At 42.0% G+C, this 20338-nt stretch overlaps 1 protein-coding gene across 5 annotated transcripts in view; it reads right to left on the bottom strand.

Moving 5' to 3' along the window:
* LOC131135868 (anosmin-1) overlaps positions 1–20338 on the bottom strand; it is a 94903-nt gene that overhangs the window by 22144 nt on the left and 52421 nt on the right. For all 5 annotated transcript variants that reach the window (XM_058082263.1, XM_058082266.1, XM_058082267.1 and 2 more), the window contains 4 exons: positions 16335–16397; positions 14594–14816; positions 8132–8316; positions 5395–5524 (listed from right to left, as the gene is read on the bottom strand). In XM_058082263.1, the coding sequence (XP_057938246.1) occupies positions 5395–5524; positions 8132–8316; positions 14594–14816; positions 16335–16397 (601 nt within the window). The remainder of the gene's footprint in view (positions 1–5394; positions 5525–8131; positions 8317–14593; positions 14817–16334; positions 16398–20338) is intronic.

Below are 20338 nucleotides of genomic sequence, written 5' to 3'. Positions count from 1 at the left end.
CAGTAGTAAATTAATAGTTACTCTTATAGCGACACCAGGGGTGTCCAAACTTTTCCAGCAATATACATATATCTATATACTGTATTTTCCGGACTATAAGTCATACTTTTTTTCATAGGTTGGCTGTTCCTGCGACTTATACTCCAGAGCGAATTATCAATTAAAAAACTTTATGTTACAAAAAAAATGGACACCTTTTGTGTTTATGTTTATTATTAGCTTAGCTGAATAAGCATTGTGTTAGCATATCTTACACCTATTCAGCCTGTTCTCTATTCTTTTATTAATGTTAGAATTTGCCTTCCAAGAGGACGTAATGTCTGTTTTGGTCAAGTAGTTTATAAAATTATCCGCAAAAAGTGCGACTTATGTATGTTTTTTTCTACCTAATTATGCATTTTTGGCCTTGTGCGACTTATACTCCGGTGCGACTTATAGTCCAGAAAATGCGGTACATATATATATTAAATATACTATTTCAAGAAAAAAACCTGCATTTCAGCTTGTGAAAAAGCATATTAGTATGAACTCTTTTTTTCTCCATTTTTACTGTTTTTTGTCCTCAGGTATTTCAACTTTCTTCTCAAATAATATTTGCAGATTTCTGACTTTCTTTTTTCAATAATTTTTTCCAAAAATTTCAACTTCATTTTGTCTGACATTATACAGTAAACCTAGGATATATCGGACTCGGATATATCGGAAATTCGCTCACAACGGACAGATAAAAAAGAAGCGATTTTTCTGTAATTTTCTGTATTTCCAATAAAAATTCATTGCATATATCGGATTTTTTATAACGGATTTCGCCTATTTCGGACAAAATCTCCAGTCCCGTTCCAATGCATTTCCATGAAATTTCCCTGGCATATATCGGATGGCCGCATCGTGGCGCTCCGATTCGCCGAATCGTGACAGGCCGCTATACGACGTCATTTGCAGCGTTTGCAGCGTTGCCTGCGCGTCCAGGTACATTGGAAACATAGTCAAGGAAGTGCCTTTTTATAACGGATAAAATCCCATTTACGCATATACCGGATATAAATCCCATATATGCGTAAAACGGACATTTTCCGGTATACGCATATAACGGATTTCGCTTATATCGGACAAAACCAGTGGGAACAATTGAATCCGATATATCCGAGGTTTACTGTACATATACTGTATTTTCCAGACTATAAGTCGCACTTTTTTTCATAGGTTGGCTGTTCCTGTGACTTATACTCCAAAGCGAATTATCAATAAAAAAAAATGGACACCTTTTCTGTTTATGTTTATTTTTAGCGTAGCTGAATAAGCATTGTGTTAGCATATCTTACACCTATTCAGCCTGTTCTCTATTCTTTTATTAATGTTAGAATTTGCCTTCCAAGAGGACGTAATGTCTGTTTTGGACTAGTAGTTTGTAAAATAAATTACCCGCAAAAAGTGCGACTTATGTATGTTTTTTTCTACCTAATTATGCATTTTTGGCCTTGTGCGACTTATACTCCGGAGCGACTTATAGTCCAGAAAATACGGTACATATATATATTACATGTACTATTTCAAGAAAAAAACCTGCATTTCTGCTTGTGAAAAAGCATATTAGTATGAATTCTTTTTTTCCCCATTTTTACTGTTTTTTGTCCTCAGATATTTCAACTTTCTTCTCAAATAATATTTGCAGATTTCTGACTTTCTTTTTTCAATAATTTTTTCCAAAAATTTCAACTTCATTTTGTCTGACATTATACAGTAAACCTCGGATACATCGGACTCGGATATATCAGAAATTCGCTCACAACGGACAGATAAAAAAGAACCAATTTTTCTGTAATGCATTTCCAATAAAAATTCATTGCATATATCGGATTTTTTCATAACGGATTTCGCCTATTTCGGACAAAATCTCCAGTCCCGTTCCAATGCATTTCCATGAAATTTCCCTGGCATATATCGGATGGCCGCATCGTGGCGCTCCCCGATTCGCCGAATCGTGACAGGCCGCTATACGACGTCATTTGCAGCGTTTGCAGCGTTGCCTGCGCGTCCAGGTACATTGGAAACATAGTCAAGGAAGTGCCTTTTTATAACGGATAAAATCCCATTTACGCATATACCGGATATAAATCCCATATATGCGTAAAACCGACATTTTCCGGTATACGCATATAACGGATTTCGCTTATATCGGACAAAACCAGTGGGAACAATTGAATCCGATATATCCCAGGTTTACTGTACATATACTGTATTTTCCGGACTATAAGTCGCACTTTTTTTCATAGGTTGGCTGTTCCTGCGACTTATACTCCAGAGCGAATTATCAATTTAAAAAAATGGACACCTTTTCTGTTTATGTTTATTATTAGCGTAGCTGAATAAGCATTGTGTTAGCATATCTTACATCTATTCAGCCTGTTCTCTATTCTTTTATTAATGTTAGAACTTGCCTTCCAAGGGGACCTAATGTCTGTTTTGGTCAAGTAGTTTATAAAATTATCCGCAAAAAGTGCGACTTATGTATGTTTTTTTTCTACCTAATTATGCATTTTTGGCCTTGTGCGACTTATCAAATCAAGTCAAATCAACTTTATTTGTATAGCACTTTTCCTGCAAAGACATGCAACACAAAGTGCTTTACAGAATTAAAACAATTACCACAATTAAAAGGAAAAAAAAAATACTCCGGAGTGACTTATAGTCCAGAAAATACAGTACATATATTTATAACATATACTATTTCAAGAAAAAAACCTGCATTTCAGCTTGTGAAAAAGCATATTAGTATGAACGTCTGTCTTTTTTCCCCATTTTTACTGTTTTTTGTCCTCAGGTATTTCAACTTCCTTCTAAAAAATAATATTTGCAGATTTCTGACTTTTTGTCAAGAATTTTTTTCCAAAAATTACAACTTCATTTTGTCTGTTTTTCTTCTGTTTTCTTGCGAAATGTTGCAAAAATACGTACAGTTACCCTGAAGTCAAGCGTAACGGTGTTGCACTTGAAGTTAGACATCAAGCTAAAAGTGCTAAAATTTTGGTTTTGTTTCTTCTCAAAAGATGCAGACTCAGCCAACCGCTGAATTAATACACAACATGCATGTAGGATTAACTCGCTTCAAAATAGTGCAACTAAACAGTTTTAGGGTTAGGGTTAGGGTTAGGGTTAGGGTTAGGGTTAGGGTTAGGGTTAGGGTTAGGGTTAGAATTAGACATTTGACATTTTTCTATTTTTTGCATCTCTGCGTGGAAGGAAACATCGTCGGGGCCCCAGCGGTCCAGCAAATCTTTGCAACAGGTTACGTAAAGGAATAGTCATTCACCCTTAGCACGTAGCGGGGCCACAAAGTGCAGACAGTAATCTACACAAAATATCTCCATCTAAAACGGTGTAGCGCAGACCCCTGCCAACATGTCAAACACATTTATTTAGTGTCATTCAACAAGGGAGCTATACAATCTGTAGCAAAGATCTACACAACCGAAGGGCTTGACGTCATCGTCCGTCTCTGCAGGCAAGGACAACGCTTGCATTCATTTAGAAGCTGTAATATCCTGACTAATTTAAGACATATTACATTTAGGTTTGACTGTAAAAAGAAGGGGGGGGGGCTTCCTGTGAAGACATAATTGAATATTTGGTTACACAGAAACGAAACACAAATTGCTCCTATTCAAGTTCGCTAGGCTACGAATGTTATTCTTTGTTTACCTTGTTGGGAAACCATTCAAGCTAGCAAGGTAAAGACTAAATCGGTGTACATTTGTTAGCGAGCCCTTTATCTTGATGTTTATTGTTGTAAAGGAATATTTAACATCACTTTGTGACAGTTTGAACTTGGTTTTGGAGGCTTACGTTCCCACATTTCGTGTTCCCACTCAGTGGACGAGTAGTTAGCGACCACTCGGCTTTTTCATTTTTTAGTATGTGGCCGTCGGTTTACAAATCAAATAACTGTCAGAGAGTCTAATTAGCGCCTGTTCCAAAATAATTAACAGTTGCGGCTGTAGGCAACCTCATGATGTCGCTGCAATTGAAGTGCAGTGGCACCAAGGCAATTTTGGCTCGACAAAATAATGTCAATACGAATAATCCATTCCTGAAAAGATATTTTATACAGAATAATTACAGTAAAATCTTAATACAGTAAAGCTCGGATATATATCGGATTCAATTGTTCCCACTGGTTTTGTCCGATATAAGCGAAATCCGTTATATGCGTATACCGGAAAATGTCCGTTTGACGCATATATGGGATTTATATCCGGTATATATATTCCTTGACTATGTTTCCAATGTACCTGGACGCGCAGGCAACGCTGCAAACGCTGCAAATGACGTCGTATAGCGGCCTGTCACGATTCGGCGAATCGGAGCGCCACGATGCGGCCATCCGATATATGCCAGGGAAATTTCATGGAAATGCATTGGAACGGGACTGGAGATTTTGTCCGAAATAGGCGAAATCCGTTATAAAAAAATCCGATATATGCAATGAATTTTTATTGGAAATGCATTACAGAAAAATCGGTTCTTTTTTATCTGTCCGTTGTGAGCGAATTTCCGATATATCCGAGTCCGATATATCCGAGGTTTACTGTACAAGTAAATAAGCCATTTGACACGTTCATGTGCGTCACAGTAAATGTGTTCCCTGGCGGACAGATGTGTAGAGGACAGAAAGTGATGTTGGAGTTTCAGCAAAGTATATATTTTTAACCCTTTAAAGTCCAGTATGTTTCCAGAATTCTACAGTTTTTTGTTATCGGAATAAAAAAAAAAAACATTATTACGATATTTATTATGATGAATCCCTGAGATGGGTCAGTGATCAGCAACTGACTTTATATTTTTGTAATGTTGACAAAAACTGCAGTTAACAAAAAACTGCAGGGGGGTACTGGTCATCCGATATATGCGAGGGAAATTTCATGGAAATGCATTGGAACGGGACTGGAGATTTTGTCCGAAATAGGCGAAATCCGTTATAAAAAATCCGATATATGCAATGATTTTTTATTGGAAATGCATTACAGAAAAATCGGTTCTTTTTTATCTGTCCGTTGTGAGCGAATTTCCGATATATCCGAGTCCGATATATCCGAGGTTTACTGTATGAATACCTCTCCGACAGTGTCAATCAAATGTCAGTATTACAAACTAAACGGTGCATTGAGGGGATTTCAAAAAAGGCAACAAAGAGTTAAAAGTGGTGTTGCAAACAAAGTGCACCAAAGAGCGGATGTTTCCAGGAGAAGGTAAATCAACTCTCCCCAAAAGCTCCACCTGCTCCGGGGGTCTTAAGCACAACAAATGGAGGTCAGCGGGTGTCAAACAGGAACTGACACTCTAGTCTGTAAGGCCACACACACACACACACACGTGCACGTTTAAGGACATACACACCTCTAGCGGAGCGGAAGTGTTTGCTGGGCGCGGTGAAGCCGCGGGTCCCGTGCACGTTGACCGCCGCCACTCTGAACTGGTACCATCTGCTGGCTCTGATGTCGGCCAGTTGGACGCGCTCCTCGGCAGTCTGAGGGACAGATGGGGAGAGAGCAAACGGCGGGGGGGTCAGGGTTCACGCTGGGTCAGGGCCCTGTTTGAGTTTGCTGCCACATCAGTCATCCCCGTGTTTCTCTTCACACATTTAAAAAAAAAAAAAAAAACTTGAAAAAGACGCCGTGACTTTGAGGAATGAGCGACTGCGTGGAACCGTCTTTCAGCGCGAGGTAGCGCTTTCACAGCTGCAACATGTGGCATGCTACGGTACGCGCTATATGGAATTGACTTAGACTTAGAAAATAGCTAAGACTCTTCAAAACATGTTCATAAAATTCATCATTCCTTTTATTCAAGAGGAGACTCTGGGCACAACTTTTTCGTTATCTGCGGATAAGGAAAATGCTGCAAAAGCAGGAATCCTACATACTTTTCTGACTTGTTTTGTATTGTGGAATATTATAAAAGATAATATATATAGCATAATATAGCGAAGTTGGAGGTGCCCAATGAAGAGTTTAAACCAGGGGTGGGCAAACTTTTTGACCCGTGGGCCGTGTTGAGTTTACAAAAACTGTCCGGTGGGGGGGGGGGGCAAAATATATTTGACACACACACTATTTTTATGCTTATAATACTAACATTCCACCTTGAATTATGTGTCTAATTGTATCTGTATAAGTGTCATGCTATAAGCTACATGTTGTAAATATGTAAATATGTGTACATAAAATAAATATATAATAATAAAATACACCAATAGAAATAAATAAAAAATAAATAAATAAAAAATACATAAATAAATAAATTTCTATATACTATTTTATGCTTATAATATAAAATATAAATAAATATAAAATATTATAAAAATAGTACCTTGTAGTACCTGCTTATTCATTCATTCATTTTCTCACGAGGGTGGCGGCGGGTTGCTGGAGCCTATCCCAGCTGTCTTCGGGCGAGAGGCGGGGTACACCCTGAACTGGTGGCCAGCCAATCACAGGGCACATATAGACAAACAACCATTCACACTCACATTCATACCTATGGACAATTTGGAGTGGCTAATTAACCTAGCATGTTTTTGGAATTGTGTGTTATTAACTCATTTGCTAACAAAAGACATATTTATACGTTTTTTTTTTTTCAGCCCAATGACGAAGACGTACTTATCCGTCTTTTGTTAGAAGGAGGCAAACCGAGGTGATGACGCAATTGCACAAAAGAAGAGATCATGTTTGGTGCAGTTTTAAAATACACGATGTCGGTCCTGGAAACCGTCAAAACATGTAAACTAACGTAAACAAAAGGAGCTACTAAACAACAAGGTACCTAATCGACTAGGGTACAATCCCCATAAAACTTTTTCGTTATCTGCGGATAAGGAAAATGCTGGAAAAACAGGAACCCTACATACTTTTCTGACTTGTTTTGTAGTGTGGAATATTATAAAAGATAATATATAGCATAATATAGCGAAGTTGGAGGTGCCCAATGAAGCGTTTAAACCCGACATTACTCACCGCCGACAAGGGTTGGCTCTTTTCTCTTCGAGCTAATGATTTTTCGGAGTTTTCGTGCGTGATGCTGCTTCATATGCACGACGGGGTTCATCGGATTAAACTTCCCCACATGTGGACCGCTGCGGGAAACTTGTGCATGACAAGTTTTGCACTCATCTGCGACGTCTTTTTACCGCCACACAGCTGTTATCACTGACCTATGCTAGTCGCTACTTTGTTAGCATGTCAGCAAACACTTGCTGTGATCATGTTGGGTTTCGTATGGAATCCACTGATTGTTTTTTGGAGCACCAATATCCAACATTGGAGATGCAGGACCTAGTTTTTTTGCACAATATTAGTACTGGATTGACACTTTTTTATTGGCATAATAAGCAGGTAGGGCTGCACGGTGGTCGAGTGGTTAGCGCACAGACCTCACAGCTAGGAGACCAGGGTTCAATTCCACCCTCGGCCATCTCTGTGTGTAGTTTGCATGTTCTCCCCCGTGCATGCGTGGGTTTTCTCCGGGTACTCCGGTTTCCTCCCACATTCCAAAAACATGCTAGGTTAACTCGCCCTAAGACAGCTGGGATAGGCTCCAGCACCCCCACGACCCTCGTGAGGATAAGTGGTAGAAAATGAATGAATGAATGTACTGTACAGGCCAAAAATACCTAGCTGTGGACCACAAATGGCCCCCAGGCCACACTTTGGACACCCCTGATGTAGTGTTAAAGTAAAAAAAAAAAATCTTGAAATTGTATTTGCTACGAAACAGAGGACAAAATATCGAAAAAAAATATCTCAAAAGCGTGGGTTTGACTCCGGTTTCCTCCCACATTCCAAAAACATGCTAGGTTAATTAGCCACTCCAAATTGCCCATAGGTATGAATGTGAGTGTGAATGGTTGTTTGTCTATATGTGCCCTGTGATTGGCTGGCCACCAGTCCAGTCGGGGTACACACTGGACTGGTGGCCACCTCTCGCATGAAGACAGCTGGGATAGGCTCCAGCAATCCCATGGTAGAAAATGAATGAATGAATGAATTCAAACATACGCAGGAAGACGTGTACAAGAGCCGTTACTATGATGTACTACTAGCATACTAGTATTTTTCACGTGTCACGTTCCTACCTGTGCGATGGTCATCCACTCCGTCGCGTCATCCTCGCTGGGATGGATGCCAAAGTTCCAGCGCCGCTGCACCACGTAGAGGACAGGCTCCACCGATATGTTGAACTTGGAGGACCAGCGGATCTCCAAGTGACCCGAGGGCAGCTCGGCAAACACCAGCTCTTTCCTGGGCTTCAGGGGGACTCCTAACGGCGCGGCGCAGAGGAAGCGCACAGCGGTTTGGAAGTTAATGCAGCGTTTTATTCATTTCCGCAAAAAAAAAAAAAAAACACTTAAGAACACATCAAATGCAGAACGAGACGTGAGCTCACTGGGTCAACAGCTTCTTCTCTTCTTCTCTCCACTGTGACACATCGCGACATGGCGTTGGAAGTTGACGCGCATCACCGCAATTTACATTCAGCTCAATAAACGCCATGTTATGAAGCGCAGGATCGGAAGATGGGAGCGTTGGATTCGTTGACAATGAGACGGGAATGGGAGTATGTCGTCAATAAGCCGTGAAGCACTTGAGGAGGTTCTGTTGGACCTCCGCACGCTCATGGCTACCGCAAGGCCTGCTGGTGAGCAACATGATGAAGACTCGGAGCGCTTTATCGAATTATAACTCCTCATAAAATCGAGATTGAATGAACATGTGAGATCTTGAACGATGAAGAAAGACTTTTGTGACGTGCGTCCGATAACAATGTTCTACATGCGTACAGCTGGGGGTCGTTGCACTGCGGTTTCGCAACTCTTGTGGCGCGGTCGCTGTGTGTGTTTGTGTGTGTGCGCGCGAAGTGTCACATTTCCCGCGCCGCAGTGTGCGCCAAAGTAACCACAGCATTCCTCTTTTCCCTGCGTCTTAGCTCATCTTCCCACAAAGTCACCCGAGTCATGGTGCAGACACACAAACCGCGCTTTTGCACATACGCACCGGCGCAGCGGCGCACCGGCGCACCAACGCACATCTGCTCGCTGCCTCTCTCCTTCCTGCAACATATGTGGGAGGGTATCAAATGCACTTTTCTTTCACTTTTGCAGCCTCCAAAGATAACTTTGGAGTCGGGACAGTTCCAAGAATCACACAGCGTTCATTTTTTTTAAATGGCCGACATGCGCGCTTCAGGCAACATGACGTAACCGCCCGCTGTCGGAGCAGCGTCCACGGGAAAGCGTCCATTCATGTCTTCATCCTGCCAGCAATTAGAAACCAGGAATATCGTTTTCTCAGCGCTAACTTGCACGCTGCGCTAATCACGCGAATGGCGGTAAAGCGTTACCGTCAGCCAAGGAAGGCTGATAATTAAATTAATTGGCTAATTAAACGTAATCGTTGTGACATCTACATTTCATGCTCCATTTTCAAGCTTATGATCCTCGAAGAGTACGACATTTGTATTTCTATCACAGAAAGTGCCGTTTTGATCATATTACATTTTTTATGAAAACACTCTGCACAGTGCACGAGTGGTTAGCGTGCAGGCCTCGCAGCTAGGAGACCAGGGTTCAATTCCACCTTCGGGCATCTCTGTGTGGAGTTTGCATGTTCTCCCCGTGCATGCGTGGGTTTTCTCCGGGTACTCCGGTTTCCTCCCACATTCCAAAAACATGCTAGGCTAATCGTCCATTGTCTCCAAATTGTCCATAGGTATGAATGTGAGTGTGAATGGTTGTTTGACTTTGGAATGGTTGTTGAAGACTTTGTAACCATAACGTCTTTCTTTAACATTTCAACCTTATGCAAAGTCCAGGGTGTACCTCTCGCCCAAAGACAGCTGGGATAGGCTCCAGCACCCCTCGTGAGGATAAGCGGTAGAGAATGAATGAATGAATGAATGAACGAACGAACGAACGAACGAATGAACGAACTCCCACCCTGCGTGGGTTTTCTCCGGGTACTCCGGTTTCCTCCCACATTCCAAAAAAACATGCTAGGTTAATTGGCCACTCCAAATTGTCCATAGGTATGAATGTGAGTGTGAATGGTTGTTTGTCTATATGTGCCCTGTGATTGGCTGGCCACCAGTCCAGGGTGTACCCCGCCTCTCAACCCAAAGACAGCTGGGATAGGCTCCAGCACCCGCCGCGACCCTTGTGACGACAAGCGGTAGAAAATGAATGAACGAATGATTTTAAAGGTGACTGTAGGGGTGTTATTTAAGGTCTAGAGGGCTCTAATAATGTTAAAAACAATATTTAGAAGGTCGTTAACGGGTTCTCGGCTGCACGGCGGTCGAGTGGTTAGCGCGCAGACCTCACAGCTAGGACACCCGAGTTCAATCCCACCCTGTGTGGAGTTTGCATGTTCTCCCCGTGCATGCGTGGGTTTTCTCCGGGTACTCCGGTTTCCTCCCACATTCCAAAAACATGCTAGGTTAATTGGCCACTCCAAATTGTCCATAGGTATGAATGTGAGTGTGAATGGTTGTTTGTCTATATGTGGCCCGTGATTGGCCACAAATTGACCGGTCCAGGGTGTACCCCGCGTCGCGCCTGAAGACATCTGGGATAGGCTCCAGCATATTTGGGTCCATGTATACGTGGCTAATGTGAGTGTGAATGGTTGTTTGTCTATATGTGCCCTGTGATTGGCTGTTTCGCCCGAAGACAGCTGGGATAGGCTCCAGCACCCCCTACAACCCTTGTGAGGATAAGCGTTAGAAAATGAATGAATGAATCATAGCTTTGTGATTCCCACCTGAAGAAAGTGCCCCCATATTGCAGTGGTATCAGGATCCCCGTTGGGGGTCCCAAGATGTTCAGGCACATTTAGAGACATCTGAGAGTGATCTCGCTGGGGGGAAATGCTCTATTTCACTGTGCTTGTGTTTGCTAATGGCTTCCAGCATCATGGCTGATGGCGGCGGAGGCTGCACCCATAGCGTACGTTACGTGAACACATAGAAACAATTAAACTCTTTAAAGCATGAGCTACTAATTAGACCTTTAACACAGAGGAGAACCGCACGAGCAATTTGGGCTGGAACCTTCACCAAAATGTTTGTGTAATTCCGCATAAACGGAGTGGCAACAGCAAGCTGTCACGCGCTCCCTGAAGTCATCAAGTAGTCGGCTGCTCGTGAAGGTCTCCAAAAAAAAAAAAACACTGGATGGTTTTCATTGACCGGGTCACTGCAGTTTTCAAGGTTAGGGTTCTTTTCATCTTTCCACATTAACATTCTGTTCACCTTTTGGGGGCATGACATCTTGACATCTTCACATCTTGACATCTTGACATCTTGACATCTGCCATGGAGTCTCTCTCGCTCTCGAGATTGTTCCGCCATCTGCGTCCACGAGCTCGCATTCCAGATTGCGTGCACTTGCCTCTCATTACCGAACGCAGCAAGGACATGATTGCGGCGCAATGTGATTAAAAGCAGGCCGTGGCAGCCGCGGTTCAAAGATCGATGCCGTTCTCATCCTTACGCTGCTCTCCGTTTTGGCCCGGAGCTGACGTGCTGACGTGCTGACGGCGGACGCGACGGCGTTCCAGTTACCATCTCGCCGAGCTCGCTTAACGACTCAACGCCCTCACAGCGGGCGACTTGAGAACTGCTAAATTGTTTTACTGGAGTCTTAATGTTACTAAAACAGCATTTTTTCATCTTCGCAATATTGCAAAGATACGACCTATTCTATCCACCTCTGATGCAGAGACCCTAGTCCATGCATTTGTCACGTCTCGCCTTGACTACTGTAATGTGCTGCTTTCTGGTCTTCCAATGGTGAGTCTCAAAAGCTTGCAGTTAGTACAAAATGCTGCAGCGCGACTTCTTACAAGGACACGTAAGTGTGACCATATTTCACCAATACTAGCCAACCTGCACTGGCTCCCAGTTCATTTAAGATGTGACTTTAAGGTACTGCTTCTGGTTTACAAAATATTACACGGGTTGGCACCTTGTTATCTGGTGGACCTAATTGTACCCTATGCTCCGTCTAGAAACCTACGCTCACAACACGCCGGTCTTTTGACTATCCCGAGAGCCAGAAAGAAGTATGCGGGCTCTAGAGCCTTTTCCATTCGGGCCCCAACGTTGTGGAATGATCTACCTGTTAATATTAGAGCTGCTACCTCAGTAGAAATGTTCAAGTCCCGACTTAAGACTCATTTCTATACTTTAGCGTTTAGTTAAAAATATTCCCTGCCTGTTTTGACTGCCGCTCCTTCTCTCTCCCATACCGCCCCCCCCGGGCGGGGGGGGGGGGGGGGGGGGGGGTCCAGGAGAGGCTGTTTTGGAAGTTTGCCTTGACGAAACTGGACATCGGACGTGGCCTACCTTGGAGGCGCTGCAGCAGAGGGATAGTGATCATCTCAAGACCCGTGGCTGCCCAACTGTCCTAATGGCATCACATCTTGGACCTGGACTCTTATACTCTATGTTTATATTTAACTGTCACATGTTAACCTCTCCACATCCATTGCAGCCTGGTCATCCTAGAAGGGGGATTCCCCCATCTGCGGTCCCTTCTCAAGGTTTCTTTTTCCCTAATGGGTTTTGAGTTTTTCCTTGCCCTGATGGGGGTTCAGATCAGGGGATGTCGTTTGTCGTCTATTGTCTGTCTTCTACTGTTGCCTGCTTGTTAAGCCCTTTGAGGCTCTTTTGTGATTAAGGGCTATATAAATAAACTTGACTTGACTTGACTTAAAGTCGTGTGAATAGAAATTGGACATTTGTGGCGCCTGCTACGGGTGGGGTGACCATGGTTTGATTACCAAAAACCAGGACACTCAGCCGGGCAATGAGATACTCGAAGTTTACTCCCTTCCATTTTGCAGTTGCACCATCGCTTACTCATTATATTGTGTTTTAAAAAAAATAATAATAATAATAAATAAATGATCGCTGTTTTGTGGTTTACTAGAGCACATTATTAGTCAAATAATATGGAACGATAAGCCATGAGACTACATTAGATTACCACTGATGATCCAACATGAGGACTACCGTGTGGAAGTGGTTAAGTTTTTGTCTTCCTACTTAGTCTTTCCTCCGCACACTGTTTGAAAACCCTTTCTTTAGTTTAGAATAAATAAATGAGGGCTAATTAGTTTTTGGAGTTTTTAGTTTTTTTTTAGTAATTTAGTATTTGTGAACAAGCAATGGCCATCTCTTGTGTCCCTGCACTTGAGCCCATAGCCTGCGCACAAGCAATGTGGTGTAAACATAACTAATAGGAATAATAGGGGTGCTATTTCATGTATACAGGTCTCTAATAATGGTGAAAAAACGTATTTAGATAGTGATAAACATGTTTTCAATGCTGTAATTACTAAAATATTCTATTTATTAATTTATCCACTGAAAGATAATAGAAACAACAACTGTTTTTTTGGAGAGAAGAGGTGTTCAAACGGACTTTTCTGACCTCACAGCTAGGAGACCAGGGTTCAATTCCACCCTCGGCCATCTCTGTGTGGAGTTTGCATGTTCTCCCCGTGCATGCGTGGGTTTTCTCCGGGTACTCCGGTTTCCTCCCACATTCCAAAAACATGCTAGGTTAATTAGCAACTCCAAATTGTCCATAGGTATGAATGTGAGTGTGAATGGTTGTTTGTCTATATGTGCCCTGTGATTGGCTGGCCACCAGTCCAGGGTGTATCCCGCCTCTCGCCCTAAGACAGCTGGGATAGGCTCCAGCACCCCCACGACCCTCGTGAGGATAAGCGGCAGAAAATGAATGAATGAATGTACCGTACAGGCCAAAAATACCTAGCTGTGGACCACAAATGGCCCCCAGGCCACACTTTGGACACCCCTGATGTAGTATTAAAGTAAAAAAAAAAAATCTTGAAATTGTATTTGCTACGAAACAGAGGACAAAATATCGAAAAAAAAATATCTCAAAAGCGTGGGTTTGACTCCGGTTTCCTCCCACATTCCAAAAACATGCTAGGTTAATTAGCGACTCCAAATTGTCCATAGGTATGAATGTGAGTGTGAATGGTTGTTTGTCTCTATGTGCCCTGTGATTGGCTGGCCACCAGTCCAGGGTGTACCCCGCCTCTCGCCCCAAGACAGCTGGGATAGGCTCCAGCACCCCCACGACCCTTGTGAGGATAAGTGGTAGAAAATGAATGAATGAATGTACTGTACAGGATAAAAATACCTAGCTGTGGACCACAAATGGCCCCCAGGCCACACTTTGGACACCCCTGATGTAGTGTTAAAGTAAAAAAAAAATTCTTGAAATTGTATTTGCTACAAAACAGAGGACAAAATATCGAAAAAAAAATATCTAAAAAGCGTGGGTTTGACTCCGGTTTCCTCCCACATTCCAAAAACATGCTAGGTTAATTAGCCACTCCAAATTGTCCATAGGTATGAATGTGAGTGTGAATGGTTGTTTGTCTATATGTGCCCTGTGATTGGCTGGCCACCATTCCAGGGTGTACCCCGCTGGGATAGGCTCTTTTCGTGAGGAAAAGCGGTAGAAAATGAATGATGAAGTATTATTAGCGAGCACAGTCACCTTTGTAGAGGTTCTTGGGGAGCTGGCAGGTGTGGCCACACCCGTTGGAGCAGCACTTCTTGACGGTCGAACATTCTCCGTCCTCCTCGCAGCTCTCCACGCAGGCCGCCGCAAAGCCACTGGCCTTCTCCGGGGCGGGACAGTCGCCCTGCTTCACGCCCTCGATGGACTTGAGAAACTCGCAGCTGGTGAGACACTCGTAATGCTTCTTGGGAAACAGGGGCTAGAGGGTGGGGGGGTTGGGGGGGCGGGAGGAGGGAAAAAAAACACGTCAGACTTAGTTTCATACATTTACCACCGAAAATTAATTAAAGCTGATTTCCCCGGAGCCCAAGAGCAAAATAACACCATCACAGTGGAAACTCTGAAGTCGTACAATTGGGAATTTGAGCGCGGTTTCAGGTGGAAATATTCCTCGGAATCCTTTGGAGATCCACCTCCATGATGCCTGGCATCCCCTGGGCTTTGCCTGTTCTTTTTCACTTTTGCGACACTTTTAAAAAGATGGACGACGTCATGAGCGTACCGCGTGAGAGCTGTCATCGGTAGTCCTTTGCTTTTTCTTTGGCTTTTTTAAGTACACTGCGAGTTAAGGTGGAGAATTTCATGTTTGTTTTTCAAAAATGTATTGCTGTTTTGAGGTGGATTATGGTCTATTATTACTCAAACATTACCTTACATTACATTACCTTAACATGGTAGTCAGCCACATACTGTACTGAAAAAAGTTATCCTCCCATTCAGTGTGGAAGTGGTGCATTTTTGGCTTCTCACTTTGTCCTTCTTCCTCAGCTCAGTTTCAAACCCTTTTTTTTAAGTTTAGAATAATTAAATTCGAGGCTAACTTGTTAGCGCGGTATCCGTCTCTTATGTCCCTGTAGAGATCCTGCATGTAAGAGCTGTAAACAAAGCCGGCAGTGGTGCATAATGTGAGTTATTGTGTGTTATTGTAACATGATGTGTACTATAGGGTTGTTATTTCATGTCTACAGGGCTCCAAACCTGTTTCGGTAGGTCATAAACAGGTTTTATTCCAAAAACATGCTAGGTTAATTAGCCACTCCAAATTGTCCATAGGTATGAATGTGAGTGTGAATGGTTGTTTGTCTATATGTGGTCTGTGATTGGCTGGCCACCAGTACAGGGTGTACCCCGCCTTGAAGACAGCTGGGATAGGCTCCAGCACCCCTGCAACACTCGTGAGGATAAGCGGTAGAAAATGAATGAAAATAAAATAAAATAAAATAAAATTAAATAAAATTAAATAAAATTAAATTAAATTAAATTAAATTAAATTAAATTAAATTAAATTAAATTAAATTAAATTAAATTAAATTAAATTAAATTAAATTAAATTAAATTCAAAATTCAAAATTCAAAATTCAAAATTCAAAATTCAAAATTCAAAATTCAAAATTAAATTCAAAATCAAATTAAATTAAATTAAATTAAATTAAATTAAATTAAATTAAATTAAATTAAATTAAATTAAATTAAATTAAATTAAATTCAAAATTCAAAATTCAAAATTCAAAATTCAAAATTAAATTCAAAATTCAAAATTCAAAATTAAATTCAAAATTAAATTAAATTAAATTAAATTAAATTAAATTAAATTAAATTAAATTAAATTAAATTAAATTAAATTAAATTAAATTAAATTAAATTAAATTAAACCATTACCATTACCATTACCATTACCATCTGTACTAATAGAAATATAACCTTGCTCAGGACATACCTCACATAAATCCTGGCACTGGTTTTCCTTCAGGTCCCAGGATTCCTTGCAGGGCTCCAGGCACTGTCATAAAAAAGGAGAAAAAGGTGTCAAGTACATGAAAAGATCAGGTGCTGCAGTTCCTCATCACAAAGGCCCCACGCCTCCCTTTGCCACGGATGCCCCGCATACCTCGAAAACAGTTGAACAACCCCTGTCAGGTTGGGTCCATAATGAGCAGACAGACACGCCCTGTCTCTTGTAATCTCCCTGCTTGATGTGGCCCCTGACGGGTCCCTTCTTCATGCCTGAACAGCATGAACCCACCACCACCACCAGCACCAGCACCCTCCCAAACTGTCTGCACCTCATTCTCCGCAGACTGCCGCTTCACCTGCTCCTCATTTTCATGTCCAGGCCTGATACTGTCTGGAAAACCGGGAGCAAACTCCTCTTGAACGCCGACTTCACATAACAACTTTCAAGTTCTTGGGATTCCCTTCTTTAAAAAAAAAAAAAAACAATAACACATGGAACGCATTTGGAAAACGTTTGGCTAAATGGGCTTGAGCAAGGCACCATTTTGACAAACATAATAGGATGATAGAATTTAGAAGAAGTCATTTGGTTAAAAAAAAAAAAAAAAGCGTTTAATCCATCATTTCACCCCAAATGAATCACATTCAATAAGAGTGAATGTCAATAGAACCTGGCACACACAGCCTCGGGGGGTGGGGGCGGGGGGCGGGTGTGGGGGGCGGGGGTCCGCATGTGACTGAGAGAGAGTGAAGGGGTTCTACGGTACCGAGGGTGTCGGCATGAAATCACTAAGTGGTGCCAGACTGCATCTCTGAAGTAACCGGAGCGGCCCAAAACCGCACCGCGCCGCGCCACGGCGAGCCGAGCCAAAGCCGCTCGTTGTGCACATGCCTGGTCTTAGTCTTAGCGCTGTGACACCGCGACATAGTTGCACGCTTTTCAACACATTCTTGATCCGGGATGCTGCGATCGTTTTGCAGAAGGGGGGGGGGGGGGGTGGAAACATGGCGGATAACGCCAAGGCACTGGAGCACATGTCAGGGTTGGGCCCACCGAGAGATCTCGTTTTGGCAGGGAAGGAAAAGGCTTGGATGTTGAAGAACAATGAACCATACATCTAGGGTGTCCAAAGTGTGGCCCGGGGACCATTTGCGTCCCATAACTGTTTTTTTTTCCCCTCTTTTGGCACATTCTATAGCTATAATTTAAATATGATGGAAAAAAAGTCATATTAAAATTAGTATAAAAAAAAATAAAAAAATTTCCAAAAATAAACTCATAATATTATAAAAATAAATAAATTAAAAAATTAAAAAATAAAGTCATTTGTGAACCATATTTTTTCTTTAATATTTGATGCTGCTAAAATGACATTATTGTAATAATCCCCTTAATATTTTGACTTTATTTTTTATTCTCTGCTGTTATTTTCTCCTAATTGTCCGACTATTTCCACTTTCTTCTTGTAAATGTTCTTCTCCTAATCATGACGGTACTCCTATAATATTTTGACTTTATTCTCATAACATAACATTTTCCGCAACCAAATTTTCCCCATAATGAGAACTTTATTTGTTGTTTTATTTGTTTTTTATAACATTACCGCTCCCACCCTCGGCCATCTCTGTGTGGAGTTTGCATGTTCTCCCCGTGCATGCGTGGGTTTTCTCCGGGTACTCCGGTTTCCTCCCACATTCCAAAAACATGCTAGGTTAATTAGCGACTCCAAATTGTCCATAGGTATGAATGTGAGTGTGAATGGTTGTTTGTCTATATGTGCCCTGGGATTGGCTGGTGTATCCCGCCTCGTGCTGGGATAGGCTCCAGCACCCCCCACGACCCTTGTGGGGATAAGCGGTAGAAAATAAATAAATGAATATGCAAAGGTCTTTTGAATGACTTTTTTTGGTCTTAATATTTATGCTTTTTTTCTCATACAATTAGTGCGGATTTTTCACTTTTTGCTGTTTGAAAAAAAAATGTCAATAAAAATGTGTCAATAAAAAAACAGCAGTGCGCCACAAATGTCTTTCTGTGGTTCTAATTTATGTATGATGTTAGACCTCAGCTTCGTTATCTGTCAAATCATTAAAATTGCATATATAAAAAAACAAACAAAAAATTGCATATATAAAAAACAAACAAAAAAATTGAATATATATAAAAAAAAATTGCATATATAAAAAAATTGCATATATAAAAAAATTGCATATATAAAAAAAATTGCATATATAAAAAATGCATATATAAAAAAACGAAAAAATTGCATATATAAAAAAACAAAAAAAATGCACATATAAAAAATGCATATATAAAAAAACGAAAAAAAATTGCATATATAAAAAACCAAAAAAAATTGCATATATAAAAAATGCATATATAAAAAAAACAAAAAAATTGCATATATAAAAAAAACAAAAAAATTGCATATATAAAAAAAATTGCATACATAAAACGGTAATCTTTGAAAGTTAGCACACGAATCTTCCACTTCATACACTGGACTTTAAGATCAACAGGCATCCGGGTTAAATACTTGGGAATTTTGTGTTGAATACCATCTCCAATATCTACACAACAGTAATCGCCGAACAGACCTAAGCAATCGCAAGAAGAATGCAGTGTTTATAAGGTACGGAAGAGTTGGATTGCACATTAAATCCAGTGTTGATGCAAGAAACGTTAGAATCCATGGAGGAGGCCGGAGCTCCATTTACGAGCCTTTAATTCGCTCATTAGCCGACTCTGTCGTTATCCCGCCATTGCTGGTGAAAAGTTGATTTGCTTTTTATGGAGTGTGCAGCGCGGGCGGATGATGAAACATAAATCTGGCTTCTGGAGGAACATACTGCAATCAGGGCCGAGCCCACGCCTGCCTGCCTGCCTTCATGCCAGCTCTCGGTTCCACTTCACTCCGGCGTCAGCTTCCCTGCACCCTGGTCCCCGTGGGCCCGCCTGGTGGGTGTTTCGCAGCTGCGAGCTAGAGTGTCTGCGAGGGAGGGGGGGGGTTTATCCGACAACCTCCTCACAATGCAGATATATCGCCGTGATGATGTCATGCGTGCGCTTGGGAGTTACGACCTTTAAAAGCTCCAGAAGAAACTGCCGTCTCGCCGCAAAACTTCTCAGTTGCTTCATGCAAAAGTTGTCGCTCTACCCAGGATGCTTTGCTGTTTTATCGTCATCTGCTATCTATAATAACGGTGAGCTCATGACACGACATCCGCGACGCCCCTCGGAGGAGTTCAGAAGGTAGCGGCAATCTCGCAAACGTCGCAACAATAAAGGGCGGCGGCGGCGGCGGCGACGACTTAAGGACGTTCCGCCGGTAAGGCGTCCACACGGTAAAGCCCCTAAATCCCTCCAACAAATCAGCGAGCATACGCGCTTAAGCCCGAGGATCAGGCTCATTTTACTCATTGAAAGGTCTTGTGTGCACCCACTCAATGCATTCCTCTGGCTTTCTTCTTCAGGATGAATCTGCTTCTGGCTTCCCCACAATCGCATCCACACAAGTGGAAATAGATTCATCATTACCTCGACGTGCTTGCGTGCCAGGCAGCATGAATTAGCACCGCTCTAAGGATATTGCAACACAAGCTCAGTCCCTTTTCTTTTTTTTTTTTTTTGCCTCTCCATTTAGTCCTCGGTGCAAAATGTTCCCATCAAACAAGGCCCAACAAGTCTAATTGGAATCAGTAATTTGTTCCCAGTCAGACATCCTGATCCTATACGCTACCGCTCCAAACTTTGGCATCACTTGGAAATGTTTATTTTATTTTTTCATTCATTTTCTACCACTTATCCTCACGAGGGTTGCAGGGGTGCTGGAGCCTATCCCAGCTGTCTTGGGGGGGAGGGGGTACACTCTGGATTAACTTGCGCACTAGCAACTCGTCCGCCGTGCAGCCGAGAACCCGTTCATGACCTTCTATATACAGTTTTTAGCATTATTAGAGTCCTCTATACCTTAAATAACACCCCTA

Source organism: Doryrhamphus excisus, chromosome 9 (assembly GCF_030265055.1).
Source record: "Doryrhamphus excisus isolate RoL2022-K1 chromosome 9, RoL_Dexc_1.0, whole genome shotgun sequence".
In the NCBI taxonomy this organism is placed as follows: domain Eukaryota; kingdom Metazoa; phylum Chordata; class Actinopteri; order Syngnathiformes; family Syngnathidae; genus Doryrhamphus; species Doryrhamphus excisus.
The sequence above is the reverse complement of the archived record's forward strand: the minus strand, read 5'-3'. Positions and strand labels throughout refer to the sequence as shown.